The 12026-nt window shown below is 34.9% G+C and overlaps 1 protein-coding gene across 2 annotated transcripts in view; it reads left to right on the forward strand.

The window, feature by feature from the left end:
* Positions 1-12026, forward strand: part of UTRN (utrophin) — a 478322-nt gene that overhangs the window by 376557 nt on the left and 89739 nt on the right. For both annotated transcript variants that reach the window (XM_069488656.1, XM_069488657.1), the window contains 3 exons: positions 3716-3862; positions 6001-6079; positions 10000-10060. In XM_069488656.1, coding sequence (XP_069344757.1) covers positions 3716-3862; positions 6001-6079; positions 10000-10060 — 287 coding nt within the window. The remainder of the gene's footprint in view (positions 1-3715; positions 3863-6000; positions 6080-9999; positions 10061-12026) is intronic.

Raw genomic sequence — 12026 nt, forward strand, 5'->3', positions numbered from 1 at the left:
GATGTTTCTGTTTTTATAGCAAGGGAGGCCACATAGACTCATTCCGTAACAGGAAAGTGCAGTCAAAACATGAGAAATTGGTTCTTTATACTAGAACACACAGCCATTCTGAAACCATTTTAAAACTGGCTTTCTTTCAAGCCCCTTAATTTTGAAGCTCTTAAAAAACAAAAGATAAACTTTCTTGATAGAAAGATTCCTCATTGCCATAAAATACTTGACCATAAAAACAAAAACAAAACTCAAAGACTTTGTTTGTCAAAGCCTTTTTAATGTTTTCACCTATGGCTAATAATAGAAAAACATTATTTTTGTAGAGGAAAAATTTAAACTCCTTTACTGTTCTATAATATTTTTAAAAAATCTGTCTTGAAGGTATAATCGAATTAAAAAACAACTTTTACCATCATTTGAAATAAAACTGGTTCTTATTTAAAATTATATAAATCTCGGAACATTTTCTAGCATTTCATTTTTAATCTTGAATACCTAAAAAATTTAAAAAGTTAATTTTAAAAGCTAATTATAATTCTTGAGTTCTCCATTGTACCTGGAGAGAATTTTAATATATAAAGTGACAATCATGACTGAAGAAACCTCTAAGAACTGGAATTCTGTAGTTGTTCTCAAACTGAATCTGAGGGAACCTGAGCCTCTTCAAAGTCCAGACTGAAAAATTCTCCTTCTCCACCTAACCCACACTTCCCTCTGCTCCATGCTTCTGTACTAATTAATTCTTTACACCTATAATGTATCTGTTACCATACAACTGCTCTTCCTATTTAACCTCATTTGTGTGTCTGTCTTTGTGTGCACATTCTGTCAACCATAACATATGCAGCAATGGGAAAAAAACTACTTCGACTCTAAATTTCTTCTAGTTCCATACTGCAGCAATTCCCATGACTTTGTGGGCTTCCCTTCCACCTGCTTTTGAAATGTTGGTATCTGCAGGGTTTGGCAATATTTCTTACTTTATGCATATTGACTTCCATGTTGACTGTTTCAATGTCATTTATACACTGCTATTTCCAGGTCCGTGTTTCCCACACCAACTCTGGACTCCAGATCTGACTGTAAACTGGTCATTTCCATCTTGAGCTTCTTCATGTGGCTTTTGGGCATGTTAAAGAACTTTGAAACACTAAATCATATTCTCTGCTTTACCTAGGATTAATTTCCTTTTCAAAAATAGAGTTGATTCTTAATATTATTTTGATGTTTATCAGCCATAATGATTATTTTTAGCATATACATGTGTAGGGGAGGCAAAATTTTACCTCTTCCCTCTTAGGGTTTTTCATGTGGGTCTGAGAATTAAACTGACATAAGACTAACAGGAGAAAAGCATACAAATTTTTTTCATATAGTTTTTTGTGACACAAGAGCCCTCCATAAGGAAATGAAGACCCAAAGCAATGGTTAACAACTAAATAATTTTATATTAGGTTGAACAAAAGGAGGCAATTTTGTAAAAGTAACTAAATTATGAAGGTAGACTGAAGGAAAGTAAGAATTATTTTAACAAGGTCTGTCTGTACAGAATTCTTTCGGTCTTAACTTTTCATCCTTGACAATAGGTTACTTTCCTCCTGGTATAGGGAGGGCATTTTAAATATGGGAGTTTTATTAATGTCTTCTGATTTCAGAAGAAAAAGTCAAAGGTCAGAGTTCCCTTTTGTACCACTTGTTTTTTTTAAGTGCCTTCAGCTCAAAATCTTTATGCCAAAGTGGCCTATTTGGGGTGACATATTCTGCCATCCTTCACATGTTATATAGAAGGGGGAGTTATATAAGGTAACTACAAATGTTTTGGAAGAGAGAAGGAAAGGGGGAAATGGTTAAAGAGGCTTTCCTTTTATAAACATAAGGAAGAAGCCAAATTAATACCATAGTGTTTTAATAAAACTTTAGTCTTCAAAGCACCCTGATATATATTATTTCTGGTGTATATTATTTATTTACTAAACTTGTAGTGGTGAGAGAAAAGGGCTAATAGACTTATGCCTAGTCTCTTAAAGAATAGGGAATGTAGAAATGATAAAAACCTGAAGGCCAAGGCTACCAGGATGTTTACAACACCTACTAACTGTAAGTGAAGTTTTATATATGATTAACTATAATTTTGTGACATACTAAAGAATTAAAATTATTATACTCTTCTCCTTTAGCATCCCAATTCTGTTTCTCTTTCTGTATTGGCTTAACCTTGCATCAAATATCATTTTTGCGGGCCGTTGTCAATAGAAACGCCCTCTCGTATTGCAAGTCATGCATCGAATGTTAGCGAGTGTCTGTTCTCAAGAAGCTTCCATTCTTTGTTGGGACGTCAAGAATATGGTTGCTCATAATATCAACTCTGTGCTCTGATGAGAAATGATATTTCAGATATCTAACAACTGGTTTGGTATGGCACCAAACAATCCCAACGGCCCCACCCTCAAACCCCTCAGTCCCGAAGTGTGTGTCCAGATGTGTGCCGGCTCAAAGTCCTGGCTAGGTTGGAGAGGGCAGAGAAAATGCCCTCAGAGTACCTGAGAGGGGCCTCCAGCCTAGGCTAAAGGAGGAAAGGCCTCAGGGAAATCTTCCTGATGGGTGGGGACCAGAGTTGAGCCTTTTAAAGAATCCTTAGGATCTAGGCAAGGAATGTTGAAAAAAAGGAACATAAACATAGAGGCAGGTGGAGTTATGTGGAGAATGGAGAAAACGTACTGTTCTCGTTATTCCATTTGCTCTTATGGGACATATTACTGTACTGATCCAAAATATGTTTCGTTTTATCTTCTGCTCTTTGAATACACCCTGTGCCCTGACACATACCAGCTCTCTCTGTACTGTGCTCAGAGGTGGCATTGTCAATTCTAAGACTCGTTTACCTCTTTCCTGTAGACTTCATTCTTCCTGTCCTGGCCCCAACCACAGACAGTGATGATAAATGATTTTGAAAGGGACAGGACTTATCTATGGAGTCTAAAATAGGCATTGATTTTGTGGTTAGGAAAGTTGTTTTTACTGGCCACTTTCTAACTTAATTTTAAGTGGAACATGTTTAAATCAAGTTGTTGCATTGGGTGAAAAAGTAGTCAAGGAGCCATGTTGAAATAGGGGAAAGAAAAGAAAATATGAAAGAAAATTAAGGATAGTATAAAGACTAGAAATCAGTACAATGGAAAATAATGGCAAACATTTTCCAGACTAAATTTCATGTATTAAAAAATATGAAAGAAACTATATAACCATTTAAATAAGTTTAAATTATGGTTTTTCTCTTCACAAACTAATTTATAATGTTGGGTTCTAAAGGGTGACTCTGGCGCCTCATCCAGGTTACTAAAGCCTGAATTAAGTCAGCCATGGTGTTGAGTAGGTAGTTGTAGCAGGTAATCTCTCTGCTGGCTTTACCATTTTCCCTGAAGGAAAGTTGGTAGTACAGTTTCCTTGGTGTGGTATATGCAGGGGATTGGTTCCAGGCCCCTGAGGATACCAAAACCTGAGCATAAATTCTGAAGTCCTTGCGGAACCCGGCTATACAAAAAGTTGACCCTCTGCTTACTCGGGTTTGCATTCTGAGAATGCTGTATTTTCCCTATGTTTGGTTGAAAAATTCCTTGCATAAGTGGACCTGCACAATTTAAACCTATGTTGTTCAAGGGTCAAGTGTACTAGCTTTTGTTATATTCTTTCTGATGACATATTTTCTGTCCCTTTCTTGTAGGCATTTAGAGAAGAAATTGCACCAATCCACCTAAAAGTTAAAACAGTGAATGATTTATCCAGTCAGCTGTCTCCACTTGACCTCCATCCATCTGTAAAGATGTCTCGCCAGCTAGATGACCTTAATATGCGATGGAAGCTTTTACAGGTATCAGCTTATCCCCCTCGATAATGCAGGCCTACAACTTGGTGGCTTTGAACCCTCCCTCCCTATTCTATAATACCATGCACCATCATCTTTTTCTTTGTTTTGTCATTGATAATGACTTTAGCATGGGGCAACACCAGGTATTTGTCTTTCAGTATCTTGAACCCAAGAGCCTCATTTATTTTTATGCATATAGATTTTAACGTAATTTTTTGATATGCTATTCATATGATATTTGTAGAAAATTGCAAAAGATCAGATAAGTCACAGTAATTGAACCTATGGTAGGTCACTGAAACATTTTTCCCATAATGATTTTTAAAAGAGTTATTTTTTTAACCTTCATGTAATTTTTTTGTTTTATTTTGAAAAATTAAGAAAGTCTCCATCCTTTTTCTTCCAACTGGTTGCTATTTAAATATCTTGCTTCCTTTTTCCAGATAGCACACTCACACCATGGTGGTGTTTACCTTTAGCTCTTACATTTGAGCTCTTCTAATGCAGTTGTTTTAATGACTCTAGACCTTAAATATGCAATTTTGATGTAGCACATAAAAGTGTTTTATTTGACAGATAATAATATTTTATAGTATAATAGGTTTGCTGAATTAATCCAAATGTCAAAATACTCAGTGGTTCATATTTTCTTAATGAAACTGAAGAAGAAATGAATGTATAATATTTGACAATCTTCTGTCTTAGCAAAGAGTGTCAATCTGGGATTAGTAAGGCAAAATCTGTTAAGTTCATATGTGCTTTTCTAGTGGCTAGAACAAAACAGTGTTTGATCTTTTTTCTTTTTTTCTTCTGCTCCATTGCTCTAAATCATTATCTTCATGTGAAGATTCTTGTGGTCCATCTTGATTTATTTCCCATTCTGTTTCTGTTATCAGCATCTCCAAAGATTAGAAGTCAGGGAAAATGTTATACTTGAAAAAAGACATGTATTCTGTCATCCTTATCTATGATCCGGTAACCACTAGAGCTCAGATGTTAGTTGCTAGTTGGATAAGAAGAAAAAAAATCTATGCTGACAGGAAATGCTGTTAAGTTTCAGGAATAACATTTACTTTACTCATAACGTGTGACATTTTAATGCTTTTTGGCCTTAATAAACAAAGTGCATACTAATGCTATTTAAATGGCCAACTAGGAGAAACTAGAGCTGTCCAGTGAGCCAGACATGCACAAGTCTCAGTGAAAGACAGCTGAAAATAAGATTGTCATTCTAAGCAGAACAATGACTAGCATTTCACAAACAAAGACCAGGAAGAGGGAAATGGAAATGTCAGTGGGCTCCATGTAATTATTATTGATTTGCATTTAGTTTCTCATAACTGCATTTTCATAGGAGGATTAACTATAGAATGTATGTAAACAAATATATAGGGTATATTAAACTGCTGGTATACACTTCAATATACATCCCAAACCCAAGTAGAGCTGATCAGACACGAACTTAGAGAAAAGTAAGGTGGTCCGTACTCATGTGTCTTTTCATTATCTTTTATCTATCATCTTACTCTATCTATCTTATCTTCCCATCATCGATCTACTTATCTATCTATTCATCTGTCTAGTTTCCCTTGGAGTATTCTAAGCTTCTTTTTCATTTGCCCTCTGCAGCGCATTTTGCCATCTTCCTTAAAAAAGAGAGGTTAGTAGTCACTGATCCTGTGGCCACGTCTTGATTTTAGAGGCTAAAGAGGCCTATACTGCCTTAGAGGTGGTGCAGAGTAACAAGGCATAGGTTCTGGCACCAGGTGGCCAGCGTATGGATAGTAGCATTGCTACTCACTAGCTTTATGATCTTGGGTACCTCTTTGTGTCTCAATTTCTTCATCTGTAAAGTGATGGTAGTAGTAATACTTAGCCATTATGTTTATTGTGAGGATTAAAAGAGTTAATTCATATAAATTGCTTAGAAAAGCACCTGGCATTATTTACTGTTACTTGATGCTAGAAGGAGTCCATTTTTATACCATTACTTTGATACCAGAGATAGAGAAGGAATCTGTACAAGCAATTGTTATCTTGGGCAACAGCACCATTTATTATAGTCCTTAAGTCAAGGATATGATTAAAGCCATTGTTTTGAAACACATTATTTCATCTGTCTTGTGTGTGTGTGTGTACAGGTTTCTGTGGACGATCGCCTTAAACAGCTTCAGGAAGCCCACAGAGATTTTGGACCATCCTCTCAGCATTTTCTTTCTAGTAAGTACTAACAAACTTGACTGATCGCATTAATTGAATGAATCACCCTATGCTTTCACTTTTATTTAAGAAGCTATATTCTTTGCTTTAAATATATTTGCTTATATCAAATGTATAAAAGGAGATATTCATATTAATTAAAATATTGCTTATTCGTTATTTATAATATGATGACAATAGGTAAGTCTTTGAAGTGGTATAAAAATGAATTTGTCTTTATGGTTTTTCACTGGACCATCTCTTATGGTAACTCATATAGTATCATATCATTATTGCTTCGTCATAGGCAAAGAAAGGTTATGAACTTTTTCTTAATAAATCATTTTTGTATATTAAGATTTTAAATTAATTTTTCTCCTTCAAAAGTGGCTATTAGTTTAAAATGCACCTGCAGCTTTTTTCTATTTTATTATTTTACTGATACATAATATTTTACATATTTATGGTGTATATATATTTGTTACATGCCTAGAATGTATAGTGATCAAGTCAGGGTATTTGGGGTATCTATCATCTTGAGTATTTATCACTTCTGCGTGTTGGAAGCACTCTGGTCTCTCTTCCATTTACTCTGAAATATACGATACGTCATTGTTAACTATAGGCACCCTACTCTGCTATCGAACATTAAGATTCCTTTTTTCTAGCTGTGTGTTTGTACCCATTAATCAACCTCTCTTTATCTCCCCTCCCACTCTCACATACCCTTCCCAACCTGAGGTATCTATTGTTCTTTTCCTTATCTCCAAGAGTGAACGTTTTCAGCCCCCACAAAAGAGCAAGAACACGCAGTATTTGTCTTTCCGTGGCTGGCTTATTTCACTTAACGTAATGTTCTCCAGTTCTACTCATGTTGCTGCAAATGACATGATTTCATGCTTTTTTATGGCTGAATAGTATTTTAGTGTGTATATATACCACATTTTGTTTACCCATTCGTCCATTGATAGACACTTAAATTGATTCCATATTTTTGCTATTGTGAATAGTGCTGCATCTGAAGCTTTTAAAGTAAAAAAATCACTCTTCATAAATCTTTAAATGAGAAGAGTTTGGTTTTATTAGGCTCACTGCAATCACACTTAACTTTTCTTCTGGTCAAGTATTGCAAATTTAGCCAAACTACACTTGTAGATTTTTATGTAGTATTCTCCAACTGAAATTTGTAATTTTATGGACTGTTCATGAATAAGCAAGTTGAGCTCTGACTTTATTTATCATTCACTGCTGAGGACACTAAAGAATGTAGGATTCAGAGTCACTCAGATTGAGTTTAAATAATCATTCTGCCATTTACCATAACTGTGAATCTCTGAAAGTTAATTTCCGTTTCTTAAAATACCATAATACCTCTTTCCTCTGATTATTTTGAGAATTAAATGACAAACCATATCCAGTTACACAGAGCACCTAGCACAGTTCTTGACACAAATGCTTTGAGTAAATATTAATTCCTTTCCTTTCATTTCTTTTGGCAAATACATGTAAGAAAGCAATTTGTTTCATTTAATCCAATTTAAGTCAAGTTTGAAACTTAGGGCAAAGCTTATTTCTCAATTATGACAACTTCTTTGTAACTGTAACCATAGAGAAAACTGAAGTAATCCCATGTCTTGCAACTAAATTGATTGCATTTATGTTTTCTCTTAATCTTGTTGTCACTGTTGATAAACTGTTTTACCTCAATTAAAGGTCAGGCTGTTCTTTTACAATTTCAAGAATCCTAATCAGTCATTCCCTGCCCTTCCTGGCTAACATTTGCCACCAGCCCTACCCCCCCCACCCCCACCACACACACTGTTTCTGGGTCACAAACCCCTAAAGTAGTCTATCTTTGAGTGATGTGTAGTCCTTGAAATTATAATGTATACCTGGGTACCAGGATGCATTTTTAAAGTTTGGATACCTTCAATGTTGATGGAAATTTGCAGTATATTCATTAGATATTAAATATTCCAGATTTCTTAAACTGAATTTTATAGAGTGAAGCTATGTACTAAGACCAAATTAAAGAGGAATTTACAAAATAATAGAGATTCTCTTTTCAGTTCTAAGGATCAATATCTTTAATATTGATGAAACCCTACACTTTAACTTTGCAATCACTCTCATAGTAGAAATCAAGCACATGTTCTTTAGGAAGTGAAATATTGTGAAATTCAAACACGTTTTGTGAAACTCAAACACATGGCCTTTTATTGTTTCAAACTGATGGTCCACGGAGATCGAAGTTATTTAAATCAAAACAATTATTAAAATGAATGGAGAAGTGTAAACAAAATCCCAATTAGTAAATTTAACAATTGTAATCCCTTGCTGCTTGGCATCTTTGGCTTTATTATATTTCTTGGACTTTATCCATGGTTATAAAAGAGGCTTGTTTAGTTAGGCACAAAATACAAACTGACCTATTAGTCTGGTGCCAGTGCTGAAATGAGGTTGGCTCTAATGAGAAATTTAACATACCTAGTTCCTCATTTACATCCCCTTTTTATGGGCATAGTTGGAGAAAGGAATACTTGCATTTTATAAAGATGAGTTGAATAGAAAAATTGCTGAACTAGTATTCAGAAATTCTGAGATCACATTTGAGCTCGACCATTTATTTCCTGGCTATCACTTTTTGTGCAAGTTATTTTATCTCTATGTATTTGGTTTCCCATCTATCAAGTGGAACTTTAATATGTGCTGGCTTCCTTACCAAAAGATATATTTGAAAATGCTTGGCCAAGTTTAGAATGCTGTATATATTTGTAAGATATTAATATGACATGAAATTCAGAAAAAAAAATCAGTGGCAACAACTGGCTACATAAGGGCATAGTGATATGTGCAAAGTTTTATTTGAATTTTCTTATCAGTTCATTTTGCAAAATTCCTTTATAGCTCTAGATTCACATGTACTACTCTTCTTAAATAAGTCTTAAACTAATTGGTTTAATATAAAAATTATATATTTTGGAAATAAGTAACTGGAATTGTAAAAAATAAGTACTTCAATAAAAAAAATAAACATCTAAATTATAGTAATGCCTAGTGCAAATGTAGGAAACTGGGCTCATTCTGCATTTCGGATGAAAATAAGTATTTGGGATTCTTCTGCCCAGATGATTGCCTTGCTTCTTTACAACCTTTTGCGTATTTTCATTGGAATTTTCTTTTTTGGTATTTCATATTATTAAATTTGTTTAAATGCCATCTGTGTTCAACAGCTATTCCCATGAATATGATGCAATGTAAGAATGTCATTAGTGATTTGGAAAATTCAGTCTTGAACAATCTAGTTTTTAATCCAGATATACCAAGTAAAATTAATTTTGGTTTTAGTTTTATCAAAATTATGTAGAGTACATGGCCAGGCAGGATGGCTCATGCCTATAATCCTAGCACTTTGGGAGGCCAAAGTGGGAGGATTGTTTGAGGCCAGAAGTTGGAGAACAGCCTGAGCAAGAGGGAGACCCTGTCTCTACAGAAAATAGAAAAATTAGCCAAGTCCCAGCTACTGAGGAGGCTGAGGCAGGAGGATCACTTGAGCCCAGGAGTTGGAGATTGCAGTGAGCTTTGATGACGCCATTGCTCTCTAGCTTGGGTGACAGACCGAGACCCTATCTCCAAAAAAAAAAAAAAACAAGGTACAGTTTCCAGATGGCACTAGTTTTAAATTATAGTGGTTATAGATGATAAAATGTGATTTTTAGAAGTATTAGAAATTGAACCTATGTTTTTTCCTCACTCCAAATGAATCTTTAAAGCTGTTTTTTGTTTGGCCTAGTGGATTTCGTAATTATAGGAATCTAGCTCCAAAACCAGAGCAGTTCTTGTTGAATTTGCTGTAAAATATGTTCAGTTGTTTTGCATTAAGGTGTAAGGCTTTTGAGTTACCAGTGTTTCCAATAATCTCCCTTTGTTTCTTTCTCCAGCTTCAGTCCAGCTGCCATGGCAAAGATCCATCTCACATAATAAAGTGCCCTATTACATCAAGTAAGTTGATTTTCATTCTACTTTATGATACAAAGAAAATAAAGTTTTATTGATAACTTAAGAGGCCTCCCCACCCCCATAACTTTTAAAAATGGAATTCAGCCCTATTGTCTGAAGGAAACCACATATATTTAATATTTGAAAGAAATTAGTTTAAAAATTAGAGTAATATTTGTCTTTTATTAGGTTAGGGCTAGGCTAGAGGTGTGTTTAACTGATACTTTTTAAAGCAGAGATCAAAATATTTGGAAAAAATGACAATTTTCAAATACTCTTGACATCATCCTTCTCTAACTGTACGATTGTGAATCATTTTTCTTTCTCCCAGCAAATTCATATAAACTTTCTTAATCTACCAAAAAGAAATAGTGATTTATCATGAAAAAGTTAAATATTGGTCAAGTTTTTCTTTGTCTTATGGAAATTGTCAGCATTATTAGTGTAGACTCATTCTTTGTTTTTATTGTCAAATTAGTTTCTTTTTCTAATATGCTGTTTCTTTTTGTTATATGACATTTAATACATTTAGTGTAATTTACACAGAGTGTTAGTAGGACTTAATCCTTGGCTTAGTTGATGTATTGTCATGAGACAGAATGATAAATACTTCTACAGTCCCGGCCGGGCGCGGTGGCTCACGCCTGTAATCCTAGCACTCTGGGAGGCCGAGGCGGGTGGATCGCTCAAGGTCAGGAGTTCGAGACCAGCCTGAGCAAGAGTGAGACCCCGTCTCTACTAAAAATAGAAAGAAATTATATGGACAACTAAAATATATACATACAAAAAATTAGCCGGGCATGGTGGTGCATGCCTGTAGTCCCAGCTACTTGGGAGGCTGAGGCAGGAGGATCACTTGAGCCCAGGAGTTTGAGGTTGCTGTGAGCTAGGCTAAAGCCACGGCACTCACTCTAGCCCGGGCAACAGAGTGAGACTCTGTCTCAAAAAAAAAAAAATACTTCTACAGTCCCTTGAAATGTAAGTCAGTAATGCTATTGATTTACAACATGATATAGTAATAAGAGTCATAGTTGACCCTATTTTATGTGTAAGGTGAACAGCATAATCATGAGAACACTTACTGATCAGGAGACAGCTTTGTCACAGGTTAGCTGGATGAAGATCTCTGGGCCAAGTTTCCTTTATATCATTCCTAAAATGGGATGTGGTATCTCTAAAATCTATGCCAATGCTAATAATATACTCTTTCAATATACCTCTTCCTGAAAAATCTGAAGGCAGTGTTAGTGAAATAGTATTTTCTTTTGAAGTTTTTATTGTAGTCTGAGATCTATGTTCAGGGTAAAAAAAAATTGTTACCATAATATAATATATCGAAAGTATAATCAGCAATATCTGTTACATTGTCTTATGGGAATTTGATACTTTTATCAGTATACAATCGACAACGTACTGAGTTGTGATAAACTTGAGAACAAGGTATCAAACTAGTTGATGGTGTCACATTTGTACAAGCATTGGGAAAGAGGTCAGAAGCTGGGCAAGTTGGCAGTCTCTATTGAAAGAAGATGTGATAATCTAACCCAAATTTAAAATCTTTTTTGTAATTTTTGCATTTTTATTCCACACTATAATAACAATAACAATAATAATAATAGCAGTAGTATTAGAGAATTTTAATTTGCTTGGGTGAATATTGACTTGAATTGAATATTGCGGTTTAGATATAAATCTGATGTACTGTGGTAGGTAGAATAATAACTTCCTCTCACCCCCCTTCCTCTCACTTCCTTATCCCTGTAACCTGTGAAAATGTTAGGCCTTTATAGCAAAGGAGAATTAAGGTTGCAGATGAAATTAAGGTTGCAAATCAACTGACTTTTAATTAGGGAGATACTGTGGATTATCCTGATGGGTCCAATGTAATCCCAACTGGCTTTAAAAGTAGAAGAAGATGGCAGAGGAGTAAGAGAGAGATTTGGAGATGACAGCTGCTGCCTTTGAAAAT

This window comes from Eulemur rufifrons, chromosome 15 (genome assembly GCF_041146395.1).
Source record: "Eulemur rufifrons isolate Redbay chromosome 15, OSU_ERuf_1, whole genome shotgun sequence".
Classification (NCBI taxonomy): Eukaryota; Metazoa; Chordata; class Mammalia; order Primates; family Lemuridae; genus Eulemur; species Eulemur rufifrons.